The sequence below is a fragment of the Salvia splendens genome, chromosome 2, assembly GCF_004379255.2.
Source record: "Salvia splendens isolate huo1 chromosome 2, SspV2, whole genome shotgun sequence".
In the NCBI taxonomy this organism is placed as follows: Eukaryota; Viridiplantae; Streptophyta; class Magnoliopsida; order Lamiales; family Lamiaceae; genus Salvia; species Salvia splendens.
Window position 1 is genome coordinate 37,151,418 of NC_056033.1, and position 19,152 is coordinate 37,170,569.

At 45.6% G+C, this 19,152-nt stretch overlaps 1 protein-coding gene across 1 annotated transcript; it reads left to right on the forward strand.

Moving 5' to 3' along the window:
- The first annotated feature begins 6,123 nt into the window (after positions 1–6,123).
- On the forward strand, positions 6,124–19,047 carry LOC121769974 (RING-H2 finger protein ATL67-like). The gene is made up of 4 exons (XM_042166762.1): positions 6,124–6,693; positions 17,654–17,760; positions 18,320–18,417; positions 18,530–19,047. The coding sequence occupies exons 2-4, from the start codon at positions 17,725–17,727 to the stop codon at positions 18,804–18,806; spliced, it is 411 nt and encodes a 136-aa protein (XP_042022696.1). The 5' UTR covers positions 6,124–6,693; positions 17,654–17,724; the 3' UTR covers positions 18,807–19,047.
- Positions 19,048–19,152: the final 105 nt, after the last annotated feature.

Here is a 19,152-nt window from a genome sequence, read left to right on the forward strand (position 1 = left end):
AAGCCGCCGACCGCGTACAAGCGCAAACGTGAGAAACTCCGCAAGCACTGGGATCAAGTGAAGAAGCAAGTGAACTTGTACGCGGCGGAGTTCGAGAAATTCACGCGGGCACAGGGGAACGGCGAGAGCTTGAGCGACGTGCGCGCTAAAGCACTGTTGTCGTACCGGTCGATGTACGGCGACTTCAAGCACGAGGCCATCTGGGCGCTCTTGAGGGACAAGCAGAAGTTCCAAGGTGGAATTCTGCACACTGGTGCGCCGAAGAGGACGAAGACCACCGAAGCTGGTGATTACACGAGCAGCGGCAGCGGCAATCACCCGGTTGACCTCAACCGGACGTACGTGGATGAAGGGAGTTCCGGCACACCGGTGTCCTCCCGGCGTCAAGGCTGCGAAGGCCAAGGGGAAGGCGGCCGCGACCTCATCCTCGACCGCTGCAAACCTATCTCCGTTCCCGGAAACGCTCCCGACCCAGACGACCACCGCGTTTGAGTCGTTGGCAACAGCGTCGATGGCGAGGACGTTATTGCAGACGTACAAGGCCCTCAAGAAGTGTACCGACCCCGACGAAGCCGAATATCTCCGGGCGTTAATCGATGAGCTGCGTCGGAAGTTGGGAATTGCACCGACTTAGTTGTTTTTTTTTGTAAGTTGAATGGTGTAACTTTTTTTTATTAATGCGTCGCCATTTGTTATTTACACGTTTTTTATTTACTCATTACTTGTTATTTGAAAACATTTAAATTAATTAAACAAAACAATAAAATGATGATGTGGCGCGCCATAGGGCGCCCCATTGCAGGAGGGGGGAAGGAGGATAAAACTGATGACGTAGCGCGCCATAGGGCGCGCCTTAGGGCGCCCCACTACTGATGCCCTAATTCCACTTTTAAGACGGCGGGAATTGGTAAAGTCATCCACAATATTGTCGCTAAATCGTCCCTTAAATTATTATTCATGGTCTCATTGTACTTTTTACTCCATCTTTTAACTAAGGGACGGAACCTGCAACCCTCCGTCACTTATCTGTCCCTTAAATTACTATTCATTCAATTCCATTTTTTTTCCAACAAATTCAATTAATAAAAAATACACTCCATTAAAAATAAAATAACATTACAACATAAAATTCGAAAAAAACATAAGTAAAAATCCTAAAAAAATTAAAAATACATAATTTAATTTCCTCCGCCAAAGTTTACCCAAATGTGCCCCATTAGATCATTTTGGAGTTGGGCGTTGGCGGTAGAGTCATGTTTCCTTGCCCGAATAGACAACCTTTCTTGTATAGATGGATGCACTCCACTTCGAGACGGACTACTTGCGGTTGAGCTTCCGGGGGCTTCAGGGTCGAACCAATTTCCCGTCTTGGGTCCTTCGTCTTGGACAATCATGTTGTGCAAGATTATGCACGTATACATGATGTCGACCATGCTCTCCATGAACCACGTACGAGCCGGGGCTTTGATAATGTTGAAGCGCGCTTGGAGAACCATGAACGCCCGCTCCACATCCTTCCGAGCAGCCTCCTACTTCTGCGCAAAAAGCGTCTGCTTTGCATTCACAGGCCTAGTGCACGTCTTCACGAAGGTTGGCCACTTCGGGTAGATGCCGTCGGCAAGATAGTACCCTATTTTATAGCGCCGATTGTTAGCGGTGAAGTTGATGGCCGGCGCTTTACCATCCAAAACTTCGGCGAAGAGGTCGGATTGGTAGAGCACGTTTATGTCGTTGTTCGAGCCGGGGACCCCGAAGTACGCATGTCAGATCCATAGCCGGTAGTCGGCGACGGCCTCGGGTATAATAGTGGGGTGGGTGCCTTTGTGGCCGCTTGTGTACGACCCCCTCCACGTCACCGGGCAATTCTTCCATTGCCAATGCATGCAATCAACGCTGCCAAGCATTCCGGGAATCCGTGCACTTGTTCGTGAAGGCGGAGCAGAAACTGGCAATTTTGCCCGGACGGCTTTGCAGAATTGGAACAAGCACATTCTCCTAGTGCAGTCTCCAATGTGGAGGTATTCGTCGAACACATCCACCGTTTGTCCAGTCGCAAGCTGACGTATTGTTGCAGTACATTTCTGCAGCGTCGTGTGGCTGGGACGGCCGACGGCGTCGAACCTTTCTTGGAAGAACTCTTCCCGGGCCGCCAATGTATTTGCGATGTGAAGAAATAGCGGTCGCCGCATGCGGAAACGGCGACGGAAGTAGGTATCTCCCCACACCGGATTATCGCAGAAGTAGTCATGGACTAACCTTGCGGCGGCTTCCTCCCGGTTACGATGGAGGTAAGTCCGGGAGGGTCTTTAGGGCGGCGCGGCTTCCTCCGCCTCCCGACGTCGATATTCTTCAAGTGATTCTTCCATTATTCGACGCATTTGCTCATACGGATCCATGAGATCGATTAAATTTGGGGGAAGAATAAAAGAGAGATGGTTTGAGATGAAAATTGGAGAGGAAATGGAGATGATTTGGGAAGAATAGATGTGTAGTTGTGTGTGAAATGATGATGAATTAGGAGTATTTACAGAGTAAAAAATATAAAAAATTTAAAAAAAGGAAAACGGCTATAAAAGGGTAATATTACCGTTTGCCAAATTTTATTTTATTTTTATTTTAATTTGAATTTTTTAAAAAATAATTTATTGCGTCAGCGTGACGAATCCCACTCGCGGGGCGGCGAGTGGGCGTCACGCATGGCCTGGGAGCTCGCCACGTCGCGGGAGCGCGTGGCGAGACGTCTCGCAACGGGTCTCGGAGGGACGGGCGATCCGGCTGGATGGTGACGGGACAAGACGCTGCAACGCGTCCCGCCGCCGTTCCGTCACGGAGGAACGAAATACGGGCCACCCGCGTAACGCGTTGCGGTTGGCCTAATAGTCGAAGAACTAATTTATTTATATAACTAATTAAATTAAATATAAAAGTCAATTATTTAATGAACCTAAGTACCTATATGTTCTCACAATAATGCTTTGGAGAAACAAATTTGACCAAGTTCTCATCCTCCAAATTGAAAAAGGAAGCTTTCACAATTTGGGCATGATTGGGCTTACCACCATTAGTTTTAGAGGATTACTACATACAATTATATATGCAGACGGATCAATGAAATATAAATATAACAATATAAATGGGCCAATTATATTTCATGTTTGTTGCTTAGCATACTGTGTTAATTAGCACTCCGTACTACACACTTTTTTGCAAGTGGTAAACGATTTCATCCACCAACTGATATAGTACTATAATTTAAAATATCGTAGACAACAAAATCAACATAACCGTATAATTACTATGAAAAATCCAGTTTTCATTGCAGAGGCGATTCCGTCGCCTTAGCGGCCCCCACATCATGTGAAGGGGTTCAATCAGAATACGCAGTAACCCGTTAAAGGGGAGGCCTTAATCCACTGGCTACCAGAAGCCCATCTCTCAAGGCCTCATATTTGTGTGAGGCCTTAATCAATTAATCCACTGACTGTCAGAAGCCCATCTCTCAAGGCCTCATATTTGTGTGAGGCCTTAATCCACTGGCTGCCAGAAGCCCATCTCTCAATTACTATGAAAAATCCAGTTTTCATTGCAGAGGCGATTCCGTCGCCTTGGCGACCCCCACATTCTGGCCCGACATCATGTGAAGGGGTTCAATCAGGATACGCAGTAACCCGTTAAATTGGAGACCTTAATCCACTGGCTGCCAGAAGCCCATCTCTCAAGGCCTCATATTTGTGTGAGGCCTTAATCCATTAATCCACTGGCTGCCAGAAGCCCATCTCTCAAGGCCTCGTATTTGTGTGAGGCCTTAATCCACTGGCTGCCAGAAGCCCATCTCTCAAGGCCTCATATTTGTGTCTGAGAGATGGAAGCAACTACACGACAACAGTGGGATTCGAACCCAGGCTCATTGCAGCAAGATCTGCCCCTCCGTTGCCAACTGCGCTACGCCCTTACGGGCAAAAAAAAAAGTCCAGTTTTCAAAATATATAGGTCGAGCACCACATGTTAGTTATGATGCCCACCACACAATTAGGTTCAATTAATAATGCTTAATGATCATCCAAACAGCACGCAACAAATTTTAACTTTATCAGCCACCGACCATATTCTGAGATGATATGATCTTCTTATATGCGAATGTTGAACCAATTGACATAACTCATAGATTTGGAATCTAGGTTTTAGTCAAATATATGAATTTTATGTATTTTGGTGTGTTTAAATTTTAAGATTGATAATGTGTGCAACTGATTTTTTTCTTTATTATTATAGTTTCTTCTAGTCGCCCGTATTTAGAGACGAGATAAAAAGTGTTCGTGCAACACATAAATAGTTAATGGAAGAGACTATTTTAGTGACATAGTTGCAAAAGCAAAAGCCCTTGTACCATCTATTATCGTATTATCAATATGTGTTTTGAAATAGCGGATTAAAGAAGTGCAATAGTGCCATAGGAGCTAATACCACATATTGGTAGTATTTTTTTTGTTGAGGTATTACTTCTATTCTTGCAGCTGGCTACACTGCACATGCCTTGATGCACTCTTGCAAACCGCTCACGTGCATGGGAGCGTATGGTGCATGCCGAGTGCCACAGTTAAAAATTAATTTTAAAGTATTCTTGTTTAAAATAATTTATTCATATAACTAATTCAATTTTATTTTTAAAAAATTATTATAATAATAAAAGAAATAAATTATTCTCCATATATTTATATAAATATATAGATTTGTTGAAAAGTATAATTATACAATTAAGGCTAGTTAAATAGTTAAATTTGAGATTTTATTTTATTTTATTTTATTTTATTTTTTTAACCCTTAAATTTGAGATTATACTCTAATAATTGAAGTAAAATTTTTGAAAAAATGTGGATTAATTTTTCATTTTGAGAAACGAGATAGTTGAGGGTAGGAGGCTTTAAATTAGGCCATCGGACACCCTGTCTCTTAACCGTCTCATCCCTTAACTATTCATGGGTTCCACTGTACTTTTCACTCCATCTCTTAACTAAGAGACAGAACATGCAATCCTTCATCTCTTATCCGCCTCTTAACCATCTCTTAACTTACTATTCATTCAATTTCATTTTTTTATTTTTATTTCCAACAAATTCAATTAATAAAAACACATTTCATTAAATAAAATAAAATTACAACATAAAATAAAAATACAACTTAAAATTCAAAAAAAAAGAGACATAATTAAAATCCTAAAAAAATAAAAATTACATAATTTAAAATACAATTTTATAGAAATTAAAAAAAACTACTCCGCCGGCAAATCATCCCCCGAAGGCGGTGGCGGTGCACTCAAGCTACCTGGAGTCGGAATACCAATTTGTCTTGCCATATACTCAATTCCGGCAAGATGAACTAGATATTGTGGAGGCGTCATGCGGGAAGTGTCTGTCATCGTGGCGGTCCAGTACATGGACAATATGGTGTTTGACGAACCGGAGTCAGAACCACCCAAGACATTGTACATGCCCCCAGTCGCCAAACGCGTTGATGTCAAACCCGTCGGAGCCGCCACCGCCATAGTTGCCGTCGCCGGACATTTTGTGATGACAATTGGAGAGGTTAAATGAAAATTGGAGAGGAAATAAAGATGATTTGGGAAGAATAAATGTGTATTTGTGTGTGAAATGAGGATGAAATAAAGGTATTTATAGAGTAAAAAAAGGAAAACGGTCGAAAAACGGTAATATTACCGTTTTCGATTTTTATTTATTTATTTATTTATTTTTATTAAGTTCGATTTTTTTAAAAAAATAATTTATTGCGTCAGCGTGACGAAGCCCACTCGCAGGCCGGCGAGTGGGCGTCACGCATGGCGCCGGAGCGCGCCACGTCGCGCGAGCGCGTGGCGAGACAGCCCGCGATCCGTCTCGGTGGGACGGGCGTCTCGGCGAGACCGGGACGAGACGGGACGCTGCAGCGCGTCTCGCCGCCGTCTCGTCTCGACGGGACGAGATACGAGCCACCCGCGGGACGCGTTGCGGGTGGCCTTAGACAATTAAAACGAGGAGCCCATTGTAGGCCATCCAATAATGAAAATTAGATAAAATTATATGTCACCTATTTTACTGAGGATTTGAATCGCAGAAGAATGACCCTTTCCACACAGCCCCTTTAGCCGCCATTTTCCCAAGAAAGATTCTTGATCACCAACTGTTCGATGGAAAGACAGTGGGTCCCAGAGAGTGGGCCCTACTGGAAAAATGCAAACGCACAAATCTGGATAGGGGAAGGAAGGAAGACTTGTTAAATAACTGAAGATCCCCATTTTCCAATTCTTGATAAGTGCCGACTTCCTGGTGAACTTGTCTTTATTTTATTGGACGGTTCTATTTTATAATTATTGGTTTCTGTTTGTCTATTCACTCATTTGGCCGTTCTTCTTGCTGTTTCTAAAGATGTGTAATGTCTCCTCATTGGCTCCCTCAGAAATACAACCTTTTTTCCTCTCCCATTTCTTGAAAAATCTTGATGCGTGCTTTACCTGCCCATTTTGCAGTTGATTTCTTTTTTTGGGGGATGATTTCTCACCTAACAGTTGACTTTCAGATGAAAAGAGCAATCTTGATCTAGGATTCTTGTTAATTGCACCCTGTTTTGTTTGAAGAAAATAGGTGGTGTGATGTTAGGGTCTGGGATGAATCTGATCACCACAATTATTGGGTTTGGAATGTGATGGTTGAGCGAATTTTTTGATGGTAGTAAATGCAGGTAAGGAATATAGATCACGACACAAAGAATTACGTGGTTCGATTTACTGAGGTAAATCTACGTCCACGGGGAGAAAGGAGGGCAAGATTGTATTGCTTGATCTGGTTTACAGCTTACAAATACAGACTTGCTATATGATCTTTTATGTCTAGAGAGCTCCCTTTCCTTCTGATCTAAGTTCTATTTATACATTGAACTAAGATCGTGGCTTGCATCACCAATAACTAGGTCGTGGCTTACATCACCACTAACTAGGTCGTGGCTTACATCACCACTAACTAGGTCGTGGCTTACATCACCACTAAGTATGTCGTGGATGTCGTGGAGGTCATGAGATCCTGCATGGGTCCACCACGAAATAGATCGTGTAGTGGAGGTCGTGGAGGTTCTGCATGGGTCCACTATCTCCCAGTTCGGTCGAATACTGAGACCGAACTGCTGAACTATTGCCGAGCAGCTTTTGCCGATCTGAGAGTAGAGTTTGATTGGTCGGCTTTTACCGAGCCGTAGGCTGGGGCCGAACTCTTTGGTAATGCCGAACTGATTGGTCGGCTTTTACCGAGCTGTAGGCTAGGGCCGAACTCTTTGGTAATGCCGAACTGATACTCTTCCTTGGGCTTTGGGCTGATGGGCCGTCACTGCTATTGGGCTTGTTTAGTACGTACCCCATCACTACCCCCCCCGAAAAGCGAAGTGAATCACTTCGGCGAAGCGAGTCACTTCGGCATTCTGGATAAAGGTACGGGGGAGGCTGACGTCAGGGGACGTGCCTTGCGCGTGACTGCATTAAATGCGACAGTAAAATCCGGCCGTTGAATCCTGAAAAGGTGGGATTCGAAACGGTGCGATGATTTTGAAATCTTCTCCGAATCTGATAAATACGTCCTTTCTTCATCAGTTGAACACTTTTGCTATTGCTTCTTCTGCATTCTCTCTCTTTTGCGTAAAAATTTCCTTCCGCTTTCAAGAATTTCTTCAGAATTTCTTCAGACTTTCAAAGAGTAAGAACTATGTCTTCTTCTTCTTCTTCTGAGTCAGGTAGCGGTAGGAAAGGGGATAAGGGGTCTTCTAGCCGGAAGGAATCCGGGGAGAAGACCGTAGAGTATTTTCACAGCATCTTGAGTAAGGATACTGTGATATCCTTACACGAAAAATATTTTTTTCCTGGGGGGAAGGTTGCGATTCCCGACGACCTTCATAGGGCTGACTCGCCGCCGGAGGGTTACGCCACCGTTTATGAAGCCGGCTTGGAATGCGGGCTTCGTTTCCCTCTTCCCTCTGCCTTTGTAGAGCTGCTAGATTTTTTTCAACTCCCTTTAGGTCAGGTGACTCCGAACTCTTGGAGGCACTTATCGGCCTTTGCTGCCGAACTGCGTAGGCTAGACAAGGATCTGTCTCTGAGGGCAATCCTTAATTTTTTCCAGTTTAAGAGAAAAGGATCTTGGTTTTACTTGATCCCTTTACAGCCTTTTAGGGCCTTCTGCAAAACCAAGTGGCCAAAGTGGCAACATCGCTTCTTTTTTTATAATAGGACAGCGGCTCCGGGCTTTCCTTGGAGAGGGCCGAAGTCCGTGATTCCTCATCCTCGGTTAGAACCGTTGGACGAGCTCGAGGGCGAGCTCAATAAGATTCCTATGATTAGGAAGCAGTACCTGGAGTCTGAGCTCGTCAAGGGCGACTTCGTGTTCGACTCCTCGTCTTCGGATGAAGAGACCGAGGGTGAGGAATTCTTTTTTGTGCCTTACTGCTTTTGTGGGGAAAACTAACTTTGCTTTCTTGCTTTTTGGCAGTGTACATGCTGAATAAGATTAGCCGCAAATCCTCCGAGCTTAAGGAGCCGGAGAAAGAGAAGGGTACCAGCTCGGCGCCTGATGCCGAGAAGAATCCGAAGAGGCAAAAGACCTCTTCGGATCCAAAGAAGCCGGAGTCGACTTCGGCAAGTAGGAAGGGGAAGACCCAGAAGCCCCCGAGAGCGCCAGAGAAAGACGTGGTCTTGGCGCCTCCTTCGGAACATATCTGTGAGCCCTTTTTATGGCCCACGGACTTCGCCGAGGTGAATTCTCTTCTTGATTTTCTGGCCTTGCTTTTTTCCTGTATTTTTTGTGGCCCCTCTGTTGACTTTTTGCTTTTTCCATTTTCAGAGGAACGATATGCTCTCCAAGCTCGTCGCCGTTGAACTCTCCAAAGCGTCCAACGACTATGCTGAGATGCAGAGGAAGTTGGCGGCTGCTTGTCACCGGGCTGAGCAGGCTGAGGCAAACTTTGAGAAAGCCAGAGCTGCTAGGATTTCGGCCCAGGATGAAGCTCAGTTTGCCAAAAACCAGCTCGTCATCCAGCGAGAGCAGACGAAACGGAGGGATGCTGCCGCCGTGGTTGCCCAAGGAGAGGCTCTCCGTGCTTTCGCGGAGAAACTCTTTCTGAGCAACCAATTTTCAGCCTTTGTCGGTGATCTGCTGAAACTGATGACCGATAAAGCCGAGCAGGGTCCCGAAGTCATCCTGCCGCTGTACGGCCGAGAGATAGCAGCTCGGCTTCAGAGTCTGCCGGTGCTTGAGGAGCTTGCTTCGTCCTCGGTCCTGCTTTCTGCAGACCAAGTTCGTAGTTGCCGAGCTGACCGCGATGAGAACATGGAGGCTATCTTTGCCTCCATAGGGTCAGTTTCACCCGCTCCAATTTTCCATGGAGAGGGTGAGACCGAGAAGCATGAGCGGCAGACCGGCGATGAGCAGGCCGAGCAGGAGGCGCAGCAGATCGGCTACGGTGGCGCCGAGCAGGCTGGGGAGAGCAGGGAGGCCGAGGCTGAAGCTGAAGCAGACAAGGAGAAGGAAGCTGAACCTCACCGAGAAGGCGGAGACGAAGCTGGCGGAGTATGATTTCGTCTCCCTTTTCTTAGTTTAGTTTCTTCCTTCTTGTAAAACGGCCTTGAAGCCCTCGTGTAAAAAAATTTTTTTCTTATGAATGAAAAAATTCTTCTTTCTGCACTTGTGTCTTCGTATAGCTTTTCGTACTCTCTTTTACTCCTGTTGTGGTTTACTACCTGCTCGGTAAAATGAAATGCCGAACTGACATAGGCTGCTTTGTATTCTTAACTCTTAAGGAGCTGGAGGTACTTCACTGGAAGCAGCTGTACTCTTCCGCTTTAGACGAAGCTGAGAAAAAAGCCATAGCTGACCAGATGAAGAATGATGAACTCTTGGCTTGTTTAGTGAAGCTGGAGGCCGACAATAAGGACTTAGAGTCCGAAAAGAAAGATCTGGAGGCCGAGCTGAACACTGCCGTCACTGAGAGGACTGCATATGAGGATTTCATCAGCAGGCGCGGGGGAATGACCATCTCTGAAGTTCAGGAACGAGTTGACGAACTGTGGGAGGAATATCACGTACTCCGGAGGAACAATGCGCTGGAGAGCTCGGCTTGCCAACAAGTTGTGAAATCATTGCGGCGATGGGCTTCTCGGTACGACATCGTTCTTTCCCGGCGTCCTTCAATCGAGAGATTCCTTAGGCATTTCCCGCCAACAGATGCTCATACTCCAGCTCAAACCTCTGATCCACTTGCTCAAAATCCTACTCCAAATCAGCAACGAACTCAGGAGCAACCGGAAACGTCAAGACGAGAACGGACTCAGGAGCAACCGGAAACGTCAAGACAAGGACGGACTAAAGTTCGTAGAGGAGCTGTGATTATGAGTGAGCAAGATCAACAAATGCTTCGTGAAGAGACTCTTCGCCGCCGAGGTGCCAGTACTTCCCGGACTCAAGGAAGAGGCGGTAGGTCGATCAGAGCATCTCGTCGACCTGCTTATTCTTCAGCTGCCCGGAACGCCCGAACTCGGCTTCACGAGGATTTTGTGAATAGATGGCTCAACTTTAGCAACCAGGGACAGTAGAATAGTCCTTTGTAATAGCGTAACGCCTTCTCGTAGGGCAGCGGAGTTGTATGCCGAACAAGTTTTAATAAATGAAATCTTCATTTCGCTTCTATCACTGCGTATTTACAGCTCAGCGAAAAAATTTCATCGTGCTCGTCCTCGGTCTTATGAAGTAAACTTCTTTGACCGGACTCGTCCTCGGTCTTATGAAGTAAGCTCCTTTGACCGGACTCGTCTTTGGTCTTATGAAGTAAACTTCTTTGACCGGACTTGGTCCTCGGTCTTATGAAATAAACTTCTTTGACCGGACTCGTCTTTGGTCTTATGAAGTAAATTTCTTTGACCGGACTCGTCTTTGGTCTTATGAAGTAAATTTCTTTGACCGGACTAAGCTTGTGTCCTAATTTGGCGAGTTTTATCGCTCGGATCGGACTTTCCCTTGTCCTAATTTGGGGATCGGACTTTCCCTTGTCCTAATTCGGCGAGTTTTATCGCGTGGATCGGACTTTCCCTTGTCCTAGTTCGGCGAGTTTTATCGCGTGGATCGGACTTTCCCTTTGTTGCAGTTCGTTTCAGACGAACTGCTTGTTTCTTAAGCTGAATTGTGGTCTTGTATCCTCCTTAGAAGCTTGGACTCACAATCGTTGGCTTATATATGTTCTAAAAAGGGGATCAGCCTTCGAAGAACAAGATACCTCAGTAACATTTGTAAGAGACGACACGCATATAGACAGACAAAACGCACATAGACGAACAAAACGCACATAGACAAACATAAAAAACAAGTAAAAAACAAAGAAAGCACATACCCCTAGGACCGAACTAGACACAAGACTGACTGACCGGACTGTCTCTTACAAATGGAACTTCTTAAGGTTGGAAATGTGCCATGTTCGGGGTACTTGTTCTCCTGACACGTGAGTCAATTTGTAAGACCCTTTGCCGAGGACTTCTGACACCCGATATGGACCTTCCCATGTGGGTTCGAGTTTGCCCAGCTTTTCTGCTCGGCTTACTTCGTTGTTTCTCAAGACGAGATCTCCCACTTGAAATTGCAGCTTTTTCACCCTTTGGTTATAATACCGGGCTACTTGCTCCTTGTACTTGGCTGCTTTTATGCAGGCCAATTCTCTTCTTTCTTCGGCCAGATCTAGTTCGGCTCTCAGTCCATCATCATTCATTTCTGAAGAGAAATTTAGAGTTCGGGGACTGGGTACGCCGATCTCAACCGGAATCACGGCTTCAGTGCCGTACACCAGACTGTACGGAGTTTCACCGTTGGATTTTTTTGGTGTAGTTCGGTAGGACCATAGGACTTGAGGGAGATTTTCTACCCATTGTCCCTTGGCTTGTTCTAACCGAGCTTTTAACCCTTTCACCAAGATACGGTTTGTTACCTCCGTTTGTCCATTTGCTTGTGGGTGGGAGACCGAAGTGAACCGCTGTTGAATATTCAGCTCTTGGCACCAATTCTTGAATGTCTTGTCGGTGAACTGAGTCCCATTATCCGAAATGAGGATGTGGGGTATGCCAAATCGGCACACTATGTTCTTCCAGACGAAATCCAATGCCTTCGAGCTCGTTATCGTAGCTAATGGTTCAGCCTCCACCCACTTCGTGAAGTAATCCACGGCAACGATAAGGAATTTCATTTGCCGAGGAGCTTGTGGTAGTGGTCCTACTATGTCTATGCCCCATTGCATAAAAGGCCAAGGGCTTTGCATAGCACATAGATCGGTCTGCGGCATCCTTGGGATATTTGCATGGATTTGGCACTTCGTACATGTCTTGACGAGCTGCACTGCTTCTTGTACCAAAGTTGGCCAATAATATCCCCATCTCAGAACTTTTTTAGCTAAAGCTCTAGCTCCGATGTGGCTACCGCAAGATCCTTCATGGACTTCTCTAAGGATGTAGTCCGTCTCTTCTGGTCCTACACATCGCAATAACGGTTGAAGGTAGGACTTTCTGTATAGGACTCCTGCATGAAGTTCATACCGAAGTGCTCGGCATGTGATTTTCCGAGCTTCTCTCTTATCCTCGGGCAGTTGTCCTTGATCTAGATACTGTAAGATCGGCGTCATCCAGTTCGGCGAGCTGGTTACTGAATATACCTCAGCTTCATCAATGCTTCGGTGTAGTAATTCCTCCACCTTTGAGCTCGGATATGAGGCCAACTTACTTAAAGTATCTGCTCGGCTGTTTTCCGCTCTGGGAATGCGGATTATCCGAAAATAAGAGAAACTTCGGCTAATGCTTTGCGCTTTGTCCAAGTATTTTTTCATCCTCTCATCTCGGGCTTCACTTGTACCCAGCATGTGATTCACTATGACTTGTGAATCACAATGGATTTTGAGAGATTTGACAAATAGACTTTGCGCTAATTGAAGTCCGGCAAGGAGGGCTTCGTATTCGGCTTCGTTATTAGTAGTTGGGAATAAGAACCGAAGTGAATAAGTTACCTCGTGTCCGTCGGGAGCGATAAGTAGAATACCAGCTCCACTTCCCGTCTTATTCGAAGCTCCATCTACGAATCCACTCCAGCAGTCCGGCGGTTCTACTTCGGATTCCTGGGGCTGTGTTAGTTCGTCATTGGCAGGATTTTTCTGTTCGGTAATAACAGGGATTGCTTGATCGAACTTTGCCTCTGCAAGAAAATCTGCCAAGGCTTGTCCCTTGATGGCTTTCCGAGGTAGATATTCTATTGAGTGTTCTCCCAACTCTATGGCCCATTTGGCGATTCGGCCTGATGCTTCTGGCTTGGTCAAAACTTGCCGAAGTGGCAGATCGGTTAAGACGCATACCTTGTGAGCATAGAAGTATGGCCGCAGTCTCCTTGCTGCATTTACTAACGCCAGAGCAATTTTTTCCAGAGGTTGATACCTTGTTTCTGGACCTCTTAATGCTCGGCTTGTAAAGTAGATGGGAAGCTGCTTTAGGCCTTCTTCTCGTACAAGCACCGCGCTAATGGTTTGATCTGATGCCGCTAAGTATAAGAATATCACTTCGGCATCTGTTGGAGCAGAGAGAATTGGAAGCTTGGCTAAATAACTTTTGAGCTCGTCAAAAGCCTTTTTCTGTTCGGCTCCCCACTCAAACTTTGGTGCCTTTTTCAACACTTTGAAGAACGGCAGTTGCTTTTCGGCTGCTTGGGAAAGGAATCTATTCAGTGCGGCTAGACATCCAGTTAGTCTTTGCACATCATGTATGGACTTCGGCATCGCCATGTTCTGAACAACTTGAACTTTTGAGGGATTTGCCTTGAGTCCGTCCTTTGAAACCCAACAACCCAGAAATTTTCCCGAATCTACCAAAAAGGTACATTTTTGGGGATTGAGTTTGAGGTTGGCTTTTTTGAGCACGTCGAGGGTGGATTTGAGGTTGTCTTCGTACTCCGAAGTGCTTCTGCTTTTGACGACTATGTCGTCAACATACACTTCAACCTCTTTTCCGATCAAATGCCGAAAAAGCTTATCTACCATCCTTTGATATGTGGCTCCAGCATTCTTTAAACCGAATGGCATCTTTTTATAAGCAAAGATGCCGAAGTCAGTAATGAAAGCCGTTTTTGAAGCATCACTCTCATCCATTAAAACTTGGTGGTAGCCTTTGTATAAATCAAGAAAACAGAAAATTTCGAAGCCGATCAAAGCTTCTACTTTTTTATCTATGTTCGGAAGGGGATAGCAATCTTTAGGACAGTGCTTGTTTAGATCGGTAAAATCTATGCACATCCGCCATCCTCCTTCTTTTTTCTTGATCATCACAGGATTGGCCACCCAAGAAGGATATTTCACCTCGAATAATACATCCGCTTTCAGTAATTGGCGGACTTCGTCATGGATGACTTGATTTCTTTCTGCCGCAAAGAGTCTTTGCTTCTGTTTTATAGGCCGGACTGAAGGATCAATATTTAACCGATGAGTGATTACCTCAGGGGGCACTCCGATCATGTCCAACGGAGACCATGCAAAGACATCTTTGTACTCCTTGAGGAGCTGGATGGTCTTTTCCCGGAGTAGAGGCGTTCCCGCGAAACCGATCTTGACCGTTCTGGATGGATCATCTTCGTATAACTGAACGGTCATTGAGTTCGACTCTGGTGTGACTTCGGTCATTTCGCTTGCTTCTGACTCCGGCTGCTGTGATTGCTATGCTTGATGATGCCGATCTGATTGCTCGGCACTTTTAAGCGCAATCTGCAGACACTCTTTTGCTCTCTTTTGATCACCTCGGATGACCGCTATCCCACCTTTAGTGGGAATCTTGATGGTGAGGTGATAAGTAGAGCAAACGGCCCGAACTGCGTTGAGCCAGTCTCTTCCCAAGATGATGTTGTACGGGGACCGAGCTTTTACCACAAAGAACTCGATCATCGTACTGGAGCTTGTAGGCGCTTTTCCCACCGTGATCGGAAGGCTGATAATACCTTCAGGGCGGGTGTCCTCCTGGGCGAAACTTTTCAGAGGAAGTGGAGCCGGACTGAGCCGAGCTGGATCCACTTCTAGTTTATCGAAACATTCTTTAAAAAGAATGCTGACTGACGCTCCGGTATCCACAAACACTCTGTGGATCAGTTTGTTTGCCACTCCAGCTTGGATGACAATAGCGTCTTGATGAGGAGAGATGGCCGGGACGGGATCTGCATCTGAAAATGTAATCACTTCGTCCTGCTTCAGCCTTTTATGCGTTGGCTCCTCTCGATTGAAGTCTCTGCGCTCTGACTTCAGGGACGATTTAGTCTTCCCGGCAGGGAGAGCATCAATAGTCAGGATTACTCCATCATATTGCAGCTCGTCATCGTCTTCGGGGTCCTGTTGCTTTTTCAGATCCTGAGGAGCGCAGTTTACACCTCTCTGCTTTTTGTTCTTTTTCGGCTGCTTGCTTTGGTATTTTTTTAACGTTCCTGCTTTCACAAGAGCGTCAATACCTGCAGCCAAATGTCGGCACTCCTCGGTATCGTGACCGTGGTCTTGATGGAAGGAGCAATATTGATCCTGAGGTCGACGCGCGGCTGATTTCGTCATCCGCTTTGGTTTTTCGAACATATCGGAATGCAGTTCGAAAATTTCCGCTCTCGACTTGTTCAATGGTACGAACTGAGCGGGCGGCTTCTCAGGATTGAGACGTGGCCCCAATCGGTCTTGCACCGGAGTCCTTTGAATCCTTTCAAAAGGAGTTCGGCGAGGATGTCCCTGATCGCCAAAAGGAGTTCGGCGAGGATGTCCCTGATCGCTATGATCGGGCTTCCTCCTGTCTCCTCGGGATGAGCTGTCTAAAGACCGTTTGCGACGGTCTGCCTCATCGGCACGAGAGAACTGGTCCGCAATGTCCCACATCTCTTGAGCTGTTTGCGGACTGCATTCCACGAGCTTTCTGTAGAGAGCTCCGGGCAGGATTCTATTTTGGAATGCCGAAATGACAAGTAGATCATTGAGATCATCTACTTGTAGGCATTCCTGGTGGAATCTCGTCATAAAGTCGCTGATCTTTTCGTCGCGACCTTGACGTATAGAAAGCAGCTGAGCCGAAGTGATTCGGGCTTCCGCTTTCTGAAAGAACCTCCTGTGGAAAGCATCCATTAGATCTCGGTAAGATCTAATGCTGCCTTGGGGGAGGCTATCGAACCACCTTCTTGCGTTCCCGATAAGCAGCTCGGGAAACAGCTTGCACATATGGACCTCATTGAGACCCTGGTTCGCCATGTTATACTGATAGCGTCCCAAGAAATCATGAGGATCCACTAACCCGTCATAAGTCATCGACGGAGTTCGGTAGTTCTGTGGCAAGGGAGTTCGGGTGATATCGTCCGAGAACGGAGTCTTCAATGCTCCGTACATGGCGAACCCGACATCTCTTCGGTATGGAGGAGATGGAGTTCTCCTGTGATTCCGGTGCCGAGGAGGAACAGGAACATGTCGGGGTTGAGGATTCTTCTTCCTGGAAGACACAGCACTACTGCGGTAGTGACTTTCATGTCTGGATGAGGAGGGAGAATCCACCGTTTTCGTCTCCGGCTTTTGGCTCTTTTGCAGGAAGATTAAGAACTCTTCCTGCTTCTCGGCCAAAAACAATTTGACAGCCTCGTTCAAATCGGGCTGCTGGGACGACTCGGTGCGATGAGTCTTTGAGCGGCTTGTTCCTTCTCCGTGAGAACTGGAAGTAGATTTCTCCCGAGGCTGTTTTCCAGACCTGCGGGCTGGACTAGCTTCCTCATGATTATCACGAACGGTATTATGGGTGTTACGTGATCTGGTATGCATTTTTTTGGTGGAAGAGGATCAAAAACTCGCTTTATCACAAATTTGGTTCTCTGTTTCCCACAGACGGCGCCAGTGATGGTTGAGCGAATTTTTTGATGGTAGTAAATGCAGGTAAGGAATATAGATCACGACACAAAGAATTACGTGGTTCGATTTACTGAGGTAAATCTACGTCCACGGGGAGAAAGGAGGGCAAGATTGTATTGCTTGATCTGGTTTACAGCTTACAAATACAGACTTGCTATATGATCTTTTATGTCTAGAGAGCTCCCTTTCCTTCTGATCTAAGTTCTATTTATACATTGAACTAAGATCGTGGCTTGCATCACCAATAACTAGGTCGTGGCTTACATCACCACTAACTAGGTCGTGGCTTACATCACCACTAACTAGGTCGTGGCTTACATCACCACTAAGTATGTCGTGGATGTCGTGGAGGTCATGAGATCCTGCATGGGTCCACCACGAAATAGATCGTGTAGTGGAGGTCGTGGAGGTTCTGCATGGGTCCACTATCTCCCAGTTCGGTCGAATACTGAGACCGAACTACTGAACTATTGCCGAGCAGCTTTTGCCGATCTGAGAGTAGAGCTTGATTGGTCGGCTTTTACCGAGCCGTAGGCTGGGGCCGAACTCTTTGGTAATGCCGAACTGATTGGTCGGCTTTTACCGAGCTGTAGGCTAGGGCCGAACTCTTTGGTAATGCCGAACTGATACTCTTCCTTGGGCTTTGGACTGATGGGCCGTCACTGCTATTGGGCTTGTTTAGTACGTACCCCATCAGAATGAGTGCAACTTTCATTGTTTGTCTGCACCAGACTCATTTGTGGGCGCCTCCGACGCTTGGAGGCGCAGCAAATGCTGGAGATGCATTCAAGAATCGATCTTGAGCTGGTATGTGTGTGTGTTTTCCTGGTTTTTTAGATTATTTGTTGGTTTGATTCCCTATGATCATTGCAATCTTGATAATTTCCTTGTGCTCTTGCTGTGGATTTAGGGTAATTGAATGTTTCTCTTAATGTTGCTTAGTTAAAACTATGTGATTTTTTACCTTGTGTGATTGCTTCATCTCTTTTATCCTAACCTGAATGTGTGTTTTCTGTGGAATCTCTTGCTTAAGATTACATTGTGCTTTTTTGGACTGAAAAATCTGAATAGTTGAAAGTTCATGTACTTGAAGACTTTTAGTTCATGTGCAAACAAGAATCGAGCGAAAGTTTGTTATTAGGCACAATTATTCCTCATTTATATTGGTTAAGCTTGTCTTTGCCACTTTTGAAAGTTTCATAAAAGGGTAAGTGAGGAGATGGGAAGTAATCAAACTACAATAAGTAGATTGCTTTTTCTTCATATGGTGATGAGCCATGAGGTGTCTATCACCATTGCATTCTTGAAGATTCAACTTAGTGATCATCAATTATAATAGCTTCTTCGGATGTGTGATTTTTGGCAGCCAGAGCATCGGATTAATGGCCTTGAACCAGTGGTCGTTGCAGCAATCCCTACCATGAAGTTCAATCGTGAATCATTCAGCTCGATGGAGAACACACAGTGAGTTGATATTCTTCCTTTGTGCTTGAATGGTTTAAAGTAATAAGTTGGTGTTCATTGTTATAGTTGGTTGAGAAGATTGTGTTTGAACCGAATATTTATGAAATTGCAGATGCAGCATTTGTTTGTCAGAGTATCAAGAGAAAGAAGTGTTGAGAATTATGCCAAAATATGGGCATAGCTTCCATCTATGCTGCATTGATACATGGCTTAGGAAGCAGTCTACCTGCCCAGTTTGTCGTCTCTCGATACAGGAATCCATCGAGGTGCCTCCTCCGACAACGCCACAATCGTCTGAGATCTCAGCCGAGCATTTGCAGCAGTGGCTGCTCCCACCCCACGCCGTGAGGCTAGCCAGATGCATCCCTATCCCAATGCAGCATCTGTAGAAGCAATCTCTAGATCAACATAGCATCTACTGCTTCACTAGCTTTTTTTTCTCCCTTTTATGATTCTGAGAAATTGGAATTTGAAGAATATACAAGGGATTGTAGGCTGTGTATTTATGTTATGTAAGTTTCTTGCTGTATAATATCAGCAGATTCGGTTCATTTTAGAAGGGAATTTGGTGTGTAAATGAAGTTGAGATGTCATTTCAATCCGTCCGTGAAATGTTGTCTACTTTGCTTCTTTTTCATTTTTAGTAAATAGAGTTCACTCTCCAGTTGCTTAGTACACTTACATTCTATTACTCCTTCCGTCCCCAAAGAATATGCACTTTGGGGTCGGCACGAG

Bases quoted from the DNA above. Each gene is read 5' to 3' on its own strand.
- LOC121769974 (XM_042166762.1), top strand. From the start codon at position 17,725: ATGCTGGAGATGCATTCAAGAATCGATCTTGAGCTG. The intron at 17,761-18,319 runs GTATGTGTGTGT...GATTTTTGGCAG, and splicing joins CAAGAATCGATCTTGAGCTG to CCAGAGCATCGGATTAATGG. The intron at 18,418-18,529 runs GTGAGTTGATAT...ATGAAATTGCAG, and splicing joins AGCTCGATGGAGAACACACA to ATGCAGCATTTGTTTGTCAG.